General features: G+C 49.1%; 1 protein-coding gene across 1 annotated transcript in view; it reads right to left on the bottom strand.

Moving 5' to 3' along the window:
• Nucleotides 1-18197, bottom strand: part of DLG3 (discs large MAGUK scaffold protein 3) — a 177184-nt gene that overhangs the window by 147232 nt on the left and 11755 nt on the right. Inside the window, 2 exon segments of the mRNA XM_043522989.1 lie at nt 2470-2628; nt 9275-9423. Of these exon segments, the coding sequence (XP_043378924.1) occupies nt 2470-2628; nt 9275-9423 (308 nt within the window).

Below are 18197 nucleotides of genomic sequence, written 5' to 3'. Positions count from 1 at the left end.
AGAGGGGGTGACCAGTACTGCCCACTGTGTTCTAGGTGAGACCGTACTATTGATGGACATAAAGGCATTATAATATTTTCCATATTATTCTCTAGGCATCTTGACGTTTTATTTGCTTTCTTTGACCACCACTCCACACTGAGCAGAGATCTTCACTGAGCTGTCTACAGTGATGCCCAGGTCCCCTTCCTTAGTGGATACAGTTAATGTAGATGCCTGTAAGGTGTAAGAATAGTTTTGAAATTTCCCTCCAATGTGCATTACTGTGTATTTATCGACAACGAACTCCATCAGCCATAGGGTTGCCCATTCACCTAGCTTAGATGGGTCCCTCTGAGGATCTCTACCATCCTACCTGGACTTAACTAACCTAAATTAGAGAGACCAGGAGATTCATGGTTGACTCCCACTTTCAATGGATAATTTTCTTAGTGAAGACTGCATGTTTTCCTCTGCTTTTATTGGCTCTGCTTATAGTGAAGACAATAAGAAGAGAAAACTGATGTGGATTCCGTGTCCATGTAGAGTGAACGGAGAGTAAAATCTCTGGAGGGAGCAAAACCTGAACTGGATTTCTGTTCCCATCTTTAATCAATACCCTCGGCTCCTTCCTCAGATCGACATAGTGACTCTTTCATTCTTCTTAGGGACACAACTGTGCACCTAGACAGGTGCTTTACCTACCCGCCTAGATGTTTATAAAGCAACCACTCCGGAGGTAACCAGATGCTAGGCGATCACACTGTAGATTATGAGCTAACAAGCTGCCCAAAAAAATGGACTTGGAAAGACACATCCCCAGTTTACCGGCTATGAACTTCTGAAGAGAGGCAAGGTGGGTGAGGTAATGTCTTTCATTGGACCAATTTGTTTTGGTGAAAGAGACAAGCTTTTGAGCTTCCACAGAGTTCTTCTTCAGGTCTCAAAACCTTGCCTCATTCACCAGCAGAAGTTGGCCCAGTAAAAGACATTACCTCACCCATCTTGTCTCTCTCATATCCTGTGACCAACATGGCTACAACACCACTGCAATAAACTTGTGGTGGCAGGTGCATGAATCTAGAGGCTTGTCTACACACAGGTTTATGGGTCTGAAACCAATACAGTGACAGCAGTGCAACGTGAAGTGAAGCAGCAGCCACTAGCGGACGCACATGTGCAGACTGGCTGCTTGGGATGCTAGGCTGCGTTTGTATCTCCATTTTTTGACCGGCTCTACTCACCTCAGTCGCTCTAACCCCTGGGAAATGGCATCACATGTTTTCTCTTATTAATGCCTAAAACTAGGTTAAATTCTCAGCCATCATGTTCTAGTAGGGTAGCGACTGAGAAAACCAAACCAAACCAAACCATTTACTCAGTGTGCAATGTGAATCCTGGGCATGCACAGCGATGAAAGATGCAAGAGTCAAACATCTGGTGACCTGAACTCTGGACTTCACTGTTTTTAAAGGTCAGTGGAAAACTGGAATACTGCATATGTGTGGGGAAGGATTTTCAGCTTCTTTATTTCTACCTCATATTTCTCTCTGTCACAGAGGACTGACCCCACGAGAGGCTGGAGTTTTTAAAACAACCTGGTCTTCGGTGTTAGCCAGGCACAAGAAAAGGCATCTGCTACATTTCTTATATCTGCTCTTCCCCATTCCCAGATTCCTCTAAAACACCCATATGGAAACGTACCGAACTTTGCCAAAGAATCGCTCTCAGCCCGGAGGATAATTCATTTGAAAAGGCATCAAGAATGGAAGTGCCTTCCCAGCCCTTACACACGATTTGCTATGGAGACACTATAACAGCACTGAAGTCACACTCCCAGCTCTTGGGCAGACTCCCAGGAAGTTGCCTTCGAGAGCTGGAGTCCATAGGGACCCTGGGATGGACTCAGGCTCAGCTGAATCGCATGAAAGAAACAGAAGTCTTAGTTTTCCCAGTAAAAATCTGGAGTCAGCATCGTTTCGTGGTGAGTCTGTAAACATCAGTTCTACAGGAAAAGAAGACGTGGGGAGCCGTGGGGTCCCAGCATCCTCTCATGCCCTTCCCCCTTATGTCATTCTACCCCTTGTGCCCACAGGACTGCATACGAGAAACAGATGTGCTGGTCCAGTGAGAAGCATCGCAGCCAGGAGGGGAAGGCAAGCAGCACATAAGAACAGACAAACTATCCAGCAGGAAGAGAAGAACCAGCACTGGGTTTTTATGTCTGTTTAGAATGGGCTCTGGCTGCAGCCCTGGGAAGCAGAGAACTGGAACTGGATTTCTACACACTTCTGCATGGTGGCTCTGCTCTGTCTGGTGCAGTCCTAAACCAGCTGAAAGGTGCTTTACCCTGCAGTCCAGGCTCCCCCTTTTCTTAGAGCTTGTCTACACTTTTTGTTTTGCTGCTTTAACTCTACCAGCCTGGTTAAATGCCTTGCGCCCACACACAGTTCCACCAATGAAAAGTCCCTGTGCAACCTGGAGACTCACCTTGGGTAGGGTGCTGTGGGCATGAACCACCAGGCAGCAAACACTGGCTGGCGACTCCAGCCTGCTCTCAGTCACTTTCACCAGCTGTGGCTGCTGCCCCAGCATGCTGCTTCCCGTGGCCCCTTGCGCCAGTCTCTGCTCACGATCCAGAGGAGTGTCCTGCAATTAAACACAGAGATGGGTGGGACAGAGCCAAGGAGAGCAAAGGAAAACACGGGAGAGGCCAAAAGGTGGCTGTGGAGGAGCCCAGATCCCACAGCGAGGGGTGCATCAGACAAGCCGAGAGGGATAAAAAGCATCTCTCTTAGCTGAGTGAGCCGGGCCGATGGAAGCGAGCCTCGCTCGTCAGCCGTCTTACCACAGCCAAAAAGTAGCTGGAGGAAAGGAACCAGGGGTGGGGCTGCACTAATCCTACAGCCACGCTGAGGGTGAGGTTCCTAGAAGGGGTCACGTCCCCATCCACCCTGCAGTTATGCCCGTGCTGCTGGTGAGAATTCACTGGTCCCTTGCAGGCATGTAAGAGGATCCTTCCTAGGCTCTCTCCTGGTCCCAGTGCCAGGGTTGGCCGGCTTATGTCTGTGCACTATTGCCCCCTGCTGGACTGGTTGAGTAGTGCACCACAAACTAGGGTACCCCTTTGGCTGAGAGAAAAGGAGTTCTGAGTGCATCCGATGAAGTGAGCTGTAGCTCACGAAAGCTTATGCTCAAATAAATTGGTTAGTCTCTAAGGTGCCACAAGTCCTCCTTTTCTTTTTGCGGATACAGACTAACACGGCTGCTACTCTGAAACCTTTGGTTGAGAGAATGCAATTCTATGCCGCTCACCAGAGTAGAAGCTTGTGGCTTTGGCACTGTTCAGTTTCAGACACTTCCTTCTGATGCCATTGTATTCCTACAGAACCACGCCCCCCCGCGACACTGAGAGTCCAGTGCCAGCAGCCCAGTGCTAAGGGTTCTCAGTGAGAGATGCTACACAGGGATCCCTGGGGTTCTGCGTCCCAGAGACATCTCCCGTGGGGCTCTGTCCACTGCCAATACACAAATACCCAGGTTACTGCTGTCCTGAACTTGAGGAACTGGAGTTAGGCAGAGCCTCATTGGCACGGAAAGGGAGAAACTGCCCATCCAAGTGAGTGCGAGAGACTGTGCTATAGGCCCCTGAAACCTGCACAAAAGGGATTATTCTCCACTGAGTTCAGTGACACACTAGGATTGCTACAGACTCGCTCAGTATCTCTTCCACACACCTCGCCAGTGAGACAAAACCCTCAGGTCTCCCTTAATAAGCTCAGGAGGCTACGGCTACTCCTTCTGCGTTTGCTGTGCAGGCCATGGGCTCACATACCTGCCTCTGCAAGCCAGAGAGAAGGCTGTATGCACAGAGATGGGGAACGGGAAGGCATGGAGTGGGGCCAGGAAGCACAGCTCACACGAGAACAGGCTGTTGCACTTGGGAAAAGAAGGTCTGGAAACTGAGCCTGTCTCCACCAGCATGAGAGACCCAGGGTCCCTGGATGGAGGAGAGAGGACGCAGGAGCCTGCAGGCAGGAGTGAAGTGAAGGTGCCTACTATCAAGTGAGGAAAAGCAGCTCTGACTGGCTGCTCTGCCCTCCCACAAGCCTAGCCAGTCTGGGGGGACAGGCAAGAGGCTGGTGCTCACACCTAGGGCTCCTGACTGGAAGGGCAGAGCACAGCTCTTGGGGGAGGGATTACTGCTCTCTGTGATTTGTATTCTAGCCCCACTGTGACAGGTGCTGTACGCATATGCAGTAACTGTAGCCAAAAGGCCAGCCTTCCTCCTTCCCAAAGAGAATTACACGGGGAACTGGCTTCCACTGCCACCGGGGAACTGCACGTTGCCCCAGCCTGGGGCCATATAACAGGGCAGGCTGACCGGCCTGGCACAGCCTGCTGGCATCACAGCGTCTCGCTTCCCAGGAAAACACCCTCTGGCTTCGGAGCGCTGCTGGAGGGGAAGGTGCCTTTTCTGCCCCCTGGTGGCCAAGTTTTGAATAGGTTAAAAATTAACTCAAGGACAGATGAGCTACCTCATGCATTTATAGACTCTTGGAAATGCTCGGCGGAAACGGTCCCTTGGAGGTCATATTCCACCCTGGTGAGATTCAGAGCGTAGCAAGGATTAACTCTTTCCTGTCTATCGGCGTCTTCAGTGCAGAACAGTGGACACAGGCTCCACAGGAAGGGGGGATTCCTCAGCAGCTACAGGAAGTCCCCCTACCGTCTGCTAGGCTGGGCAGGAGCCACGGTTTGGTTCTGTTTGCCAGCACTTAACTCTTTAATAGTAAGGATACTTCAAACATAAAGCAAACATATGTTTGAGGAAACAAAGCACGAGCTGCAGGAGAGATTTTAAGCTTTTGGAAAATGAGAAGCAGAGCAGGATGGGAGAGAACGGAGGGCTGAGGAGGCGCAGACATAAGGGGACTTTAAAAGATCTCTTTTCAGAGTAACAGCCGTGTTAGTCTGTATTCGCAAAAAGAAAAGGAGTACTTGTGGCACCTTAGAGACTAACCAATTTATTTGAGCATAAGCTTTCGTGAGCTACAGCTCACTTCATCGGATGCATACTGTGGAAAGTGTAGGAGATCTTTTTATACACACAAAGCATGTGCGGGGAGGTATTTTTTCATGCTTTGTGGGTATAAAAAGATCTTCTACACTTTCCACAGTGTGCATCCGATGAAGTGAGCTGTAGCTCACGAAAGCTTATGCTCAAATAAATTGGTTAGTCTCTAAGGTGCCACAAGTACTCCTTTTTGAAAAGATCTCTGCTTTCCCATTCTCCAGCCCTGCTACCTGTACAACAAACAACTACTGAAAGAAAGTACGTGCAGCTGTCCCCTCCCTTCGAACACTCAACCGAGAATGTTTACAATCCTGCCTATCTGAGGAAGTCCAACTCAGTGGGGCCCAGGGGCGTAACAGGCCTCGTGGTCTTATCATTCGAGCAAGCACTTGCTGCCAGCTAAGATGCTACTGTAAACACTCCTCCCACTCTACTGCTCCGGGCCTGGTTTAGCTTTCCCATTTGTTTCCACATGCCTTTGCTGATGATCAAAGCTTCTCAGAGCTAGGTGGATTGGCTCATTCCCAGCTGCTGTACCCCACATGGTCCAGCTGCTGACCAGGTGTAAGGCTGCTAAGATCTAAAGGGTCTCTGGAGCAGCATTTCTCAATCACAGGGCCACGACTAGATCTGGGCAAAAAAATTTCAGCGAATGGCAAATCTGCTGAAAAATGCATTTTTCAGGGCACCAAAGTTAGTCGTGACTTCCAGTAGAATTCAGCAAATGGTTTCAGATTAAAAAAAAAAAGCTGAAAATCGTTTTATTATTTCAAAAGGAAATGTGCCCACTTTTTGTGGCAGACCCAGTGTTTCATTTTAAAAGTCAGTTAATTGAAAAAGCCAGATGGAAACGCACCTGAACAGGGTTTGCCCAGAATATTTTTGCGGCAGAGGGAGAGGCCTGTTTTGGTGGGAAAAAGCCCAACAAAAGCCAGTTTGGGTTTGAACCAATCACTTTTTTTTCAGATTTTTCAGCTCAGCCCTCAAAGCAAAAAGTCCACGACTTGCTGCTTGAGTCCGGGCCCCCACAGAGGCCACCAAAGGCCGCTGGGGCGGGTGTGTCTGAGGCATGGACTTTTTTTGCAAACCAAAGCAGGGCACATTTTGCACACCCTTCTGTTTCAGGATTCTATAGTCTCTGTCAGTCCCTTGAAACACGCACACAGATACATGACTTAGGCTGAGCGTTGATACATGCTCTACCCTTACTCACAAAGGAAATGGGGGGGCTACAGAAATGTTTGACTTGAAATAAGGGGTTGCCAACCTGAAAAGGTTGAGAAATGCTGCTCCAGAAAACACCCCACAGAGAGTTAAAGCATTCCTGTGTCCACTACAGGTTTCTTTGCATTGCTATCTATCCTTCCTACCTCTCAAGTGTATTTCATTTAAAGGGACATCACTTCTTTCAGCCCTGAAGTTCTCTGTACTCCACACTGATCTGGAGTTCCCTCACTGGCATAATTGAAAATTATGTAAATCTGAAATGCAGAATCATTAAGCTAAAAGATTTTAATCCTTAAATCATTAAAGTCATAGAAAGAATTATTTAATTAAAGGGAGGATTCCTGCAGCATTTTACGTTTTCAGTATGATTAAATTTTTTGTGTCCCTAATTTTGTATCTGTCACACATTGTGTCCCATATTTAGGCCATGGCAGGTTGAGAAGCATAATCCACAGTAATGAACTCTTGGGGGTGAATGGATGGGTGGCTGGGTTCTCTCGCTCAGAGTCCTGGGCTCCAGAGTGTGAATCTGGAAAAGGGGGAGCAGATTTTACCCCTGTACATGGTATTGGTGAGACCACTACTGGAATACTGTGTACATTTCTGGTGTCCACACTTTCTTAGAGAGGGTGCAGAAAAGATCCACAAAAATGATTCGAGGGCTGGAGAAAATGCCAGACAATGAGATTTAACAAGCCCATCAAAAAGAAAACAGAGAGATGATTTGTTTACAGTGGGATGTGTGACTGGGTGTCCAAGGCATTTTGTCCCCCACCCGAGGCCCTAGTCTTGGCACACCCCAGCCTAAGAAGGTGTCCTTTTGGAGAACAAGAGCAGCAAGTTTACACTTCAAAGAACTGCCTAGAGAGGCCACCCAGCTGCTGGAGCCGGCAGAAGCCAATCAGGGCCCAGCAGACAAAATGAAAGGTCTGGCTGCAGCTGAGAAGGACTGGAAGGGTTTCCCGAGTCTTAACCCAAGAAACCCAAATTGATCAGGGGCCTAACTCTGGCTGCACCTTGTTGGCTGAACCTGTTTTATAATATGATGCAATTTAAAGCCCAGGTGGCCATCTTAAGTATGAATTTATTGCTATAAGATGAAGGTGAGCGCTCTTTGCAAGATGCCCTACTGGCTTAGGCAAGCTGTGATAGGGAGCAAATATGGGGTGCGAAGGGGCTCTTTAATCTAGCAGAGAAAGAAAGAACAAGAACCAGTGTTAGGAAGCTGAAGCCAGACAAGTTCAAATTAGAAATACGGGACATATTTTTAACCGTGACAGTGATTAACCATTTGAACAAACTGTTAAGGGAAGTGATGCCTCAGATGTCTTCAGATAAATACTCGATACCTTTTGGGTTGTTATGCTTTAGCCAGACAAGTTACTGGGCTCAACACAGGGGTTACTGGGTGAAATTTAACAGCCTGTGATATACAGACAACAGGTTTAATGGTCCCATCTGGGCTTAAACTCTATGAATCTAGGTATTTATTCCCATTTGCAGCCTTCTGAATCCAAAGTTAGGCAGCTTTATAGGACATCTGCTCTGTCCACCTTTGTAGCCAACAGTGGAGTAAATACCAGAGGGTGGTGAGTGCAAGGGTTGGGTTTATGGCCGATGATTTTCATTTTTGTACTTGTATTTAGCTATTGCCTGCGAGGCAAGATGAACGGACAGACCAGAGGCTAGCTTGGGAACTAGGCTATACTGGCACTTGGTGTTGAAGTGATCAGTTCAGTATCCCTGCATGGGACCGGATTGCTGAGGGAGGGAGGGAGAGAGTCAAGCACCCATAACCCAGGGACCAGAAAAGCCTCCCATCTTTGCTCTTTCCGCCCTGAGCACTTGTTCTTGCCAAGACAGTAGCGTGAATTACCATCCAGTAATGTTAGGCTTTAGGGGATGAATGGAAAGGAAGGCCCTTGAAACTATCCTTCCATGTACCCTAGGAAAGAGATCCACTGCTGACAGCCAGACCCTGGAGTCCCAACAGGGTAAGTTCTCTCTGATCCTAGTCAACACCTACATGGACTCAGGCGCCAGCATATAAAGGTGAGACACACCTCTACCTGTCGTTCATCCCATATGACCACACTGCTACCCCCACAGGCTCTCTCAGCAGCAGCTGTAAGTAATGCTTTCTGCCATCTGCAGCTGGCTAGGAGGTTCCATTCCATCCTGGTGAACAACCACCTGACCTCTGTTAGACACATCTCGCTCACCTCCAGGCTGGATTACAGCAATGCAATGTACTTGGGCACGAGGCCCTCAACCCTGGAGAAAGTCCGGCTAGTACAGCATGCCACAGCATGACTCCTCAGTGACATGGGCTACCCTGAGCCCATCACCCCGGTCCTCTGCTCCCTGTACTTGCTTCTCAATGAATACAGAGTTGAGTTCAAAGGTCCCGGTCCCCATCTTCAATGCACTCACTGGCCAGGGCCCAGAAGCATATCTAAAAGATTGCCTGATGCACCCGGATAAGGCCTGTGGTCCACAGCTGCACGCCCCTGGCACAAGGGAACTTTCTACCATCAGAATAAATGTTGTCCGTGCAGGAGACAGAGCTTCCTCGTGAGCTGACCCAAGACTATGAAATGAACTCCCACCATCCCAAACCTTCCATGTCATGTGCAAGGTGAAGAGAGGATGGGAGAGAGGACAAGCTACACACAGCAGATGCTACTCACATCGCTTGATGCGTTGCTGGAAGATGCTCAGACACCACAGTGAGGATCGGCTAAGAATGTGTATTGAACAGAATAAAAGTGCCGGCATCCACAACCCCTATGCCTGTGTTGAATATAGCTTACTGGCCTGTGTCGAGGGGACACACCCATGTGCTGCACCGTTACAGGGTTGTTAGTTTGCCCAGAGAATCTTCTTTTTCCCCTCACTTGACTGGTATCTATGTAACTGAGGTGGGACAAAGTGGGGAGAATTGGGGTTTTCATGCAGCATAGCACAGAAAGGGGGAGTCACCCTTCTTACCTCCAGAGTACGTTGGGGATCTCCAGGGCTACCAGGGGAGCCCAGCTCTCCAGCATCATGCTCATTCTTAGATGTACCGGCGGCTGGATCTGGGATCTGATGCTGCGGGTGTGCAGAAAGTAAGCTCAGCTTATAGAACTCCTGAATATCTGCAAAACAGTATGAGAAACATCCATAGACATGGGGACTCCAAACTGAACAACTGAGAGGGCCCTGCCCAGTGAAACACAGACAGACCTCCACTCTCTCTGCATTCCCTTCATGTTTAATGGCTGTGAGACCTGGTGCAGATAAACTTCTGCCTTGATAACTGGTACAGGATTCCTCTGTCTCCCACAGAACAGCCATTCTATGCTATACACCACTCACTCCACTGTGGGCTGTCCCTGTGAATGCAGTGTTTCTGCAGGCTACCAGACGTCTACAAGGAACTAACATGTACTATGAGCTCAGTGGCACATGCTGGACATGGTTTCCCCTCGCCCCCCGCCCCAGGCTCTTTGGGTGCTAGCCCTCGGAGGGTCCTACAAACGCTTAAGCATCTCTAGTAAGTAACAGATGATTCATTTCCTGGGGCTGGCAGGAAATGAGAAGGTGTGACTGCCCCAGACACAATGACTGACAGTTGCAATGCAAACAGCACCAGTCGTTCTGAACTCAGCCCCGAGGGGCACTGCAGTAGAACTGTGTCAGGGTAACCACCATGTCTCATTGGGGCCCATCCACACCAGCCTCCCACCACCCCCACGTGCTGCTTGCTGGCTGCCGCCCGGTATCCTCCTGCTTCTGCTACGGAGCCCCCAGCCAACGAGAGGCAACGCGTTGCTTCCAAGCCTGGCTCTCGGGCTGCCTGCTGCGTGGCCTTCCTTCCACAGCCCGTGTCCAGGCTACTCCAGTCTGCTGCTCCCGGTACGCAGGGCAGCTGGGGTCCTGGGCAATGTGTGGGGGTGGCTCTGGGCCCCTGGAAGGGGCGGGGCCTCAGGCAGAAGGGGCGGGGCGGGGCTGGGGCCAGACTCCCCCAGCCATCCCTTCAGCACTGCCTGGCCCATGCCGCCCGCGGCTCCAGTGACAATTGCCGGGCCCTGGGGCAGCTTTTGCACCCCACACCCTCAACAGCGGTCCTGCCAGTATGGTCGGCTGTGTCCCGGCTTTCTTACCGGTACGCCGGACCGGACCGGACCGGCTTACTTTCACCTCTGCCTTCAGGTTGTGAATCTGCGGACGGACATGTCTTATAGTCACGTCAGCGTGTTCAATAAAAGGGAATGAGTGGGAGAGGTGGCCAGCAAGGGCTGAAACCATCCAGGGACTCATAGAAGCTATAGTGAGAGACAGATTGCGCAGGAGCCAAAGAAACACCGACACAAGGCACCAGGAAAGAGGTGCTCTCTGTCCTTCCCAGTCAATGACAGCTGGAGATATCAACCGAGGAGAAACAAAGCTCACTCCCATACTGCAGACCCATGTGGCAAGTCTCCCCCTCCCAGGGAAGAGGCATGAGGAATCACACAGATAAGGGTTTCCCCCAGGCTCTGCTCTGCAGCATCACACAGCCACACAGGGACATGCTTTCACTGTTGCCCCCATTCGGCCACCCTGCGTGGCTCTGGGAGCGGCTCATTAGGGAAGTTTTTAAGAAGCAGGAAAAAGCCCTTTTGTACTAGAGCAGCAGAGTTCTCCCAGTGCAGGGCTGCTGAAGGCTGCCGTACTCCATTCTCCTGGGCATCCTTCAGGATCCGAGGATGTTGGGTGGGACATGCTGTGATCTCCTGCTCTGGTGGCCGCCCACTGGCCTGGGAAATGCCATGAATTCACGCAGGCTGCAGGGGGGCTGTAATGTATGCTGGGACCCATGCCAGCCCTCCGAGCAGCCCATCATCTAGAAGGTACAGAAGTGGCCTCTATGTAAGCTGCCTTTATATAAATCCATGGTACGCCCACATCTTGAATACTGCGTGCAGATGTGGTCGCCCCATCTCAAAAAAAGATATATTGGAATTGGAAAGGGCAGAAAAGGGCAACAAAAATGATTAGGGGTATGGAACAGCTTCCGTATGAGGACAGATTAATAAGACTTGGACCTTTCACCTTGGAAAAGAGATGACTAAGGGGGGATATGATAGAGGTCTATAAAATCATGACTGGTGTGGAGAAAGTAAATAAGGAAGTGTTATTTACTCCTTCTCATAACACAAGAACTAGGGGCCACCAAATGAAATTAATGGCCAGCAGGTTTAAAACAAACAAAAGGAAGTATTTCTTCACACAATGCACAGTCAACCTGTGGAACTCCTTGCCAGAGGATGTTGTGAAGGCCAAGACTATAACTTCAAAAAAGAACTAGATAAATTCATGGAGGATAGGCCCATCAATGGCTGTTAGTCAGGATGGGCAGGGATGGTGTCAGGATGTTTGCCAGAAGCTGGGAATGAGTGACAGGGGATGGATCACTTGATGATTGCCTGTTCTGTTCATTCCTTTGGGGCACCTTTGGTCTGACCCAGTATGGCTGTTCTCATGTTCTTAAACCCACCTTCCCCCCCCGGACCCCACTGCACCTTCCTGGGCCATGGCATATGTGCATTATCTCCTGGAAAGTGCAGTACAGAATCTGGCTGTAAGCATCCAGAAGAGAAAGTGGGGCAGCTAACAATACAGGGTGTAAGGGGAACCTGGGACTCATCCTTCGTGCCACATATCCTAAAAGGGCCCAGAAAGCAGTCAACCACCCAAGAAGCCCAGTTAGCTCAGACATGAGATCATAGTAACCAGTCACTACTAAGCAACACAAACAGGACTTTTGTTTTAGTGAGAAAACATCTAGTCCTCTGTTATAAAAATAATCATTATGTAACAGAGGAGCACTGGCTGCTCCCTGTTCAGTTGTTCTCAGCAGCTGCCTGGAATGTGCTAAACTTTATGAAAATAGGATTAAAAAAAAAAAAAAAAAAAAAAACCTTTTCCCCAGTGTGTCACCAAAAAACCCAGTCTCTGGATCTAGGTCAGTGCAGCTGAGCTCTCCGGGCATACCAGTGGAACGGAGCCTGGGGGTCTGATTTTTCAGCACTCACAAGTACGTGAGGCACTTCCCAGAGCAAATACGAAGGTTCCTGCCCCAGAGCAGTGGACCTGTGCAAGAGAACCCCTGAGTCCATGTAGCCATTTGCAGGATCAAGGACTCACTTTAGACAGGATGCAGTAGATGGAAGTAAGAAACAGTAGGGAAGGGCAGGGCAGAGAAGGCAGGTTACAGCAGCATCACAAGTGTCTCGGTTAGGGGACGTGCACAGCGTCGTGGTTTAATTCACTAATTTCTCATGGGCATCAGGAACTGCACACGTTTGTTTCTCCCATGTGTTTGGTTACACAGAATTATTACACAAAAACAACCGTAAGAGAATGTTATAGCTGTACAAGACAGGAAATACCATGGTTCAGGTTGCATGTTCAACTTTAAGGGCCAAATTCTGTACCGTGACATTGGTGTAAATCCAGAGTAACTCCACTGAAGTTACTAAGAGTCACTAGGGATTTACGTGGGATAATAGAGATCAGAATTTGGCCCTAATCTTTCTCCCTGGGGTAGATAGGTCATGTGAATATTATTATTTAACAGTTATACTATGGTAGTGTCTAGAGGCCAAGAGGCTGAGCGCCCAGCATGCCAGATGCTGTACAAACATATAGAAAATGACAATCCATGCCCCAGAAAGCATCCAGTTTTTAATTACATGATGCGAGACTTGCTCAGAATAGACATCTTTCCCATCCCCTCAGATTACGCAGGTGCAGCACTTTGAAACTGGGGATTCTTGCCTGCAGCACTGATGCGATGTTCATTATCACAGCAGGCCATTTTGGGAAGCTGTTACCCTCTGGCGTGTTCCACCCCAGCGGTGGCTGTGGTCAGAGAAGCATTCTTCCATGAGCCTGTGAAGGGCTTTGGAATCCTTGGATCAGCAGCATAAGGCCACCAGCCTGCTAAGAAAGTGACACTGTACAGCAGATGCTCTCATCCCTAGGGAAACGGACACTGATGCCCCAGCCCCAGGCTGGGGTGCACTATCCCCTCCCCCTGGCATGTGAACATTTGGGGGCAATACACAGATCCCTTTCAGCACGGCACGCCCATGCCCTGCTCCCCTTGGGGTACTGCAGGGACTCTCAGTGGCAGGAGGTTTGCTGCATGAGTTGGAAGGGGATAGGATAGGGGTCAAAAAGGAGTTAATTTTCTGGGTGGCAGCCTTCCCCGGAGGAGTGGCAGAGAGCTGGATCAGCTCCTGCTCTTAGCACAGGACCTTTGGCTGCCTCGCCACCCCAGCCAGTTTGCTGCCGTGACAGGTCATGGGTATTTCCAACAGGACTCCAGCCCCGGAGCGTGAAAGGGGAAGGCTTTGTCCATTATGTGGCTGCCTGCTCATCGGGGTGCTGCCTCGGGTGGATTTGTGCAGGGAATGCCTGCAGCAGCTCTGTCTCTGCTCCCCCCGCTTAGATTTTCCAGCCTTCACAGAAGACACAACAGCTCCTTTCAGCCACAGGCCCGTTTTCAGGGAGTGAAATGTCCAGGGCACATTCTAACAGAGGATGTGGTTTCCTCTCAGCCCCACATCAGCCAAGTCTCCCAGGCTGGCCCTTCTCTGGCGCCTGATGCCCTAAGACCGAAGCTCCCTCCAGCTTCTTCCCTGGGTGTAGCACAAATGACTTGAGTTTGAAACCTATGAGCCAAGCCTCACCCCCCTTACCGGGCCCTTGCTAATCCCACTTGCTGGTCACTCGGCCCCTCTCCTTCCCCACCACAGACTGACTCACCCTCATTCATTCCATACCTGTATTCGCTATCGTATTCGCTCCACCACTCTCTGCCCCTCGCTCGCTTTCACTGCCCAGCCCACACTTCCTTGCCCTCACCTTCAATCTGTGGGGCATCTGCACTGTGGATTAAGGTGTGTTGTCTCCACAGATAGGTATATCTGCATGAGCTTCAGTCTCGCCGGCACAAGCCGCAGTGGTAGTGAGCTCGTGGCAGTGCAGGTGTTGGTGCAAGCTAGCCACGCACGTACAAGCCCACTGAGGACTCTGTGAAGGTGTGTGGGTCACTGGCCCATGCTACCACACCTTCACGGCTATTGTTACCCATGGTAGCTCGAATAAAGCTAGGTCAGCTAATCCTTTAACAGACTCCAAGAACTGGTAGGTAAGCTCCCATGAGAAGAAAACTTAAGGGAAAAGGAGTTCAGGAGAACTGGCAGTTTCTCAAGTAGACAGTATTAAAGGCACAACTGCAAACCACCCCAATGCAAAGGAAAGATGGGAAGATTAGTAAGGCTCCATCAGGAGTTCTTTAATGATCTGAAAATCAAAAGGAATCCTACAAAAACTGGAAACATGGACAAATTGCTAGGGAGGAGTAAAAAAAAAATAGCACAAGCCTGCAGGGACAAAATCAGAAAGGCTAAAGCAAAAAATGAGTCACACCTAACAAGGGACATAAAAGCAATAAGAGTGCATTAAATGCATCGGAGCAAGAGAAAAAATGAAGGGAAGTGTAGGTCCTCTATTTAGTGAGGAAGGATATCTGATGACATCAAGGAGGCTAAGGTGTTTAATCCTATTTTGATTCAGTCTTCATTAAAAAGGTTAATGGTGACCAGATACTCAACACAATTAATATTAACAACAAGGGGGAAGGAACGCAAGCCAAAGTAGGGAAAGAACAAGTTAAAGAATAGTTAGATAAGTTGTATGTATTCAAGTGAGCAGGAGCTGATGAAATTCATCCTTGGGTATTTAAGGAATCATAGAATCATAGAATATCAGGGTTGGAAGGGACCTCAGGAGGTCATCTAGTCCAACCCCCTGCTCAAAGCAGGACCAATCCCCAACTAAATCATCCCAGACAGGGCTTTGTCAAGCCTGACCTTGAAACCCTCTCAGGAAGGAGATTCTACCACTTCCCTAGGTAACCCATTCCAGTGCTTCACCACCCCCCTAGTGAAAAAGTTTTTCCAAACATCCAACCTAAACCTCCACCACTGCAACTTGAGACCATTGCTCCTCATTCTGTCACCTGCTACCACTGAGAACAGTCTAGATCCAGCCTCTTTGGAACCCCCTTTCAGGTAGTTGAAAGCAGCTATCAAATCCCCCCTCATTCTTCTCTTCCGCAGACTAAACAATCCCAGTTCCCTCAGCCTCTCCTCATAAGTCATGTGCTCCAGCCCCCAATCATTTTCGTTGCCCTCCGCTAGACTCTTTCCAATTTTTCCACATCCTTCTTGTAGTGTGGGGCCCAAAACTGGACACACTATTCCAGATAAGGCCTCACCGATGTCGAATAGAGGTGAACGATCATGTCCCTCGATCTGCTGGCAATGCCCCTACTTATACAGCCCAAAATGCCGTTAGCCTTCTTGGCAACAAGGGCACACTATTGCCTCATATCCCACTGTAACCCCTAGGCCCTTTTCTGCAGAACTGCTGCTGAGCCATTCGGTCCCTAGTCTGTAGCGGAGCATGGGATTCTTCCGTCCTAAGTGCAGGACTCTGCATTTGTCCTTGTTGAACCTCATCAGATTTCTTTTGGCCCAATCCTCTCATTTGTCTAGGGCCCTCTGTATCCTATCCCTACCCTCCAGCGTATCTACCTCTCCTCCCAATTTAGTGTCATCTGCAAACTTGCTAAGGGTGCAGTCCACGCCATCCTCCAGATCATTAATGAAGATATTGAACAAAACCGGCCCCAGGACCAACCCTTGGGGCACTCCACTTAATACCGGCTGCCAACTAGACATGGAGCCAGTGATCGCTACCCATTGAGCCCGATGATCTAGCCAGCTTTCTATCCACCTTATAGTCCATTCATCCAGCCCATACTTCTTTAACTTGCTGGCAAGAATACTGTGGGAGACCGTGTCAAAAACTTTGCTAAAGTCAAGGAATAACATGTCCACTGCTTTCCCTTCATCCAGAGAACCAGTTATCTCGTCATAGAAGGCAATTAGGTTAGTCAGGCATGACTTGCCCTTGGTGAATCCATGCTGACTGCTCCTGATCACTTTCCTCTCGTGTAAGTGCTTCAGAATTGATTCTTTGAGGACCTGCTCCATGATTTTTCTAGGGACTGAGGTGAGGCTGACTGGCCTGTAGTTCCCAGGATCCTCCTTCTTCCCTTTTTTAAAGATGGGCACTACATTAGCCTTTTCCCAGTCTTCCGGGACCTCCCCCGATCACCATGAGTTTTCAAAGATAATGGCCAATGGCTCTGCAATCACATCCGCCAACTCCTTTAGCACTCTCGGATGCATCCGGCCCCAGGGACTTGTGCTCGTCCAGCTTTTCTAAATTGCTCTGAACCACTTCTTTCTCCACAGAGGGCTGGTCACCTCCTCCCCATGCTGTGCTGCCCAGTGCAGCAGTCTGGGAGCTGACCTTGTTCGTGAAGACAGAGGCAAAAAAAGCACTGAGTACATTAGCTTTTTCCACATCCTCTGTCACTAGGTTGCCTCCCTCATTCCATAAGGGGCCCACACTTTCCTTGGCTTTCTTCTTGTTGCTAACATACCTGATGAAACCCTTCTTGTTACTCTTAACATCTTTTGCTAGCTGCAACTCCAAGTGTGATTTGGCCTTCCTGATTTCACTCCTGCATGCCTGAGCAATATTTTTACACTCCTCCCTGGTCATTTGTCCAATCTTCCACTTCTTGTAAGCTTCTTTTTTGTGTTTAAGATCAGCAAGGATTTCACTGTTAAACCAAGCTGGTCGCCTGCCATATTTACTATTCCTTCTACACATTGGGATGGTTTGTTCCTGCAACCTCAATAAGGATTCTTTAAAATACAGCCAGCTCTCCTGGACTCCTTTCCCCTTCATGTTATGCTCCCAGGGGATTCTGCCCATCAGTTCCCGGAGAGAGTCAAAGCACTGGCCACTGTCGGAAGACAGGATACTGGGCTAGATGGACTTTGGTCTGACCCAGTGTGGCCGTTCTTACGTTCTTACGATTAGAATTCAAAATGAATTTAACAAATTGGAGAATTGGTCTGAATTCAACAAGATGAAATTCAATAAAGACAAGTCCAAAATACTTCAATTAGGAAGGAAATATCAAATGCACAGCTTCAAAATGGGGAATAACCTGCTATGTGGTAGTAGAGCAGAAAAGGATCTGGGGGTTATAGTGGGTCACAAATAGAATAGGAATCAACAGTGTGATGCAGTTACGAAAAAGGCTGATTATCATTCTGGGGTGTATTAACAGGAGTTTCGTGTGGAAGATCTGGGAGGGAATTGTCCCACTCTACTCATCACTGGTGAGGCCTCAGCTGGAGTGCTGTGTCCAATTCTGGTCGTCACACTATAGGAAAGATGTGGACAAAATTGAGAAAGTCCAGAGTAAAGCAACAAAAATGATCAAAGGGGAGGAAAGGCTAATAAAACGGGGCATGATTCGTCTTGAGAGAAGCAGACCGGGAGTGACCCGATCACAGCCTTCCAGTATGTGAAGGGCTGTTAGAAAGAGGAGGGTGATCAACTGTTCTCCACATCCACTGAAGACAGGACAAGAAGTAATGGGCTTAATCTGCAGCAAGGGAAATTTAGGTTAGATGTTAGGAAAATCTTTCTAACTAGAAGGATAGTTAAGCTTGGGAACAGGCTTCCCAGGGAGGTCGTGGGATTCCCATCATTGGAGGTTTGTAAGACCAGGTTGGACACACACCTGTCCGGGCTAGTCCAGGTTTACATGGTCCTGCCTCAGCACAGGGGCTGGACTAGATGACTTCTCCAGGTGCCTTCCAGCCCGACACTTCTATGATCCTGCCCACACTTTGAATACACCTGGATTGATGGTGTGGACGTATGTTGGATGTGCTCATGCGAGAGAGAAAAGTCAGGCAAAGGGACGGGCGGGGGGAAAGGAGTC

The sequence above is a fragment of the Chelonia mydas genome, chromosome 9, assembly GCF_015237465.2.
Source record: "Chelonia mydas isolate rCheMyd1 chromosome 9, rCheMyd1.pri.v2, whole genome shotgun sequence".
In the NCBI taxonomy this organism is placed as follows: domain Eukaryota; kingdom Metazoa; phylum Chordata; order Testudines; family Cheloniidae; genus Chelonia; species Chelonia mydas.
Note: the sequence above shows the minus strand (reverse complement) of the source record. Positions and strands in the feature narration are given on the sequence as shown.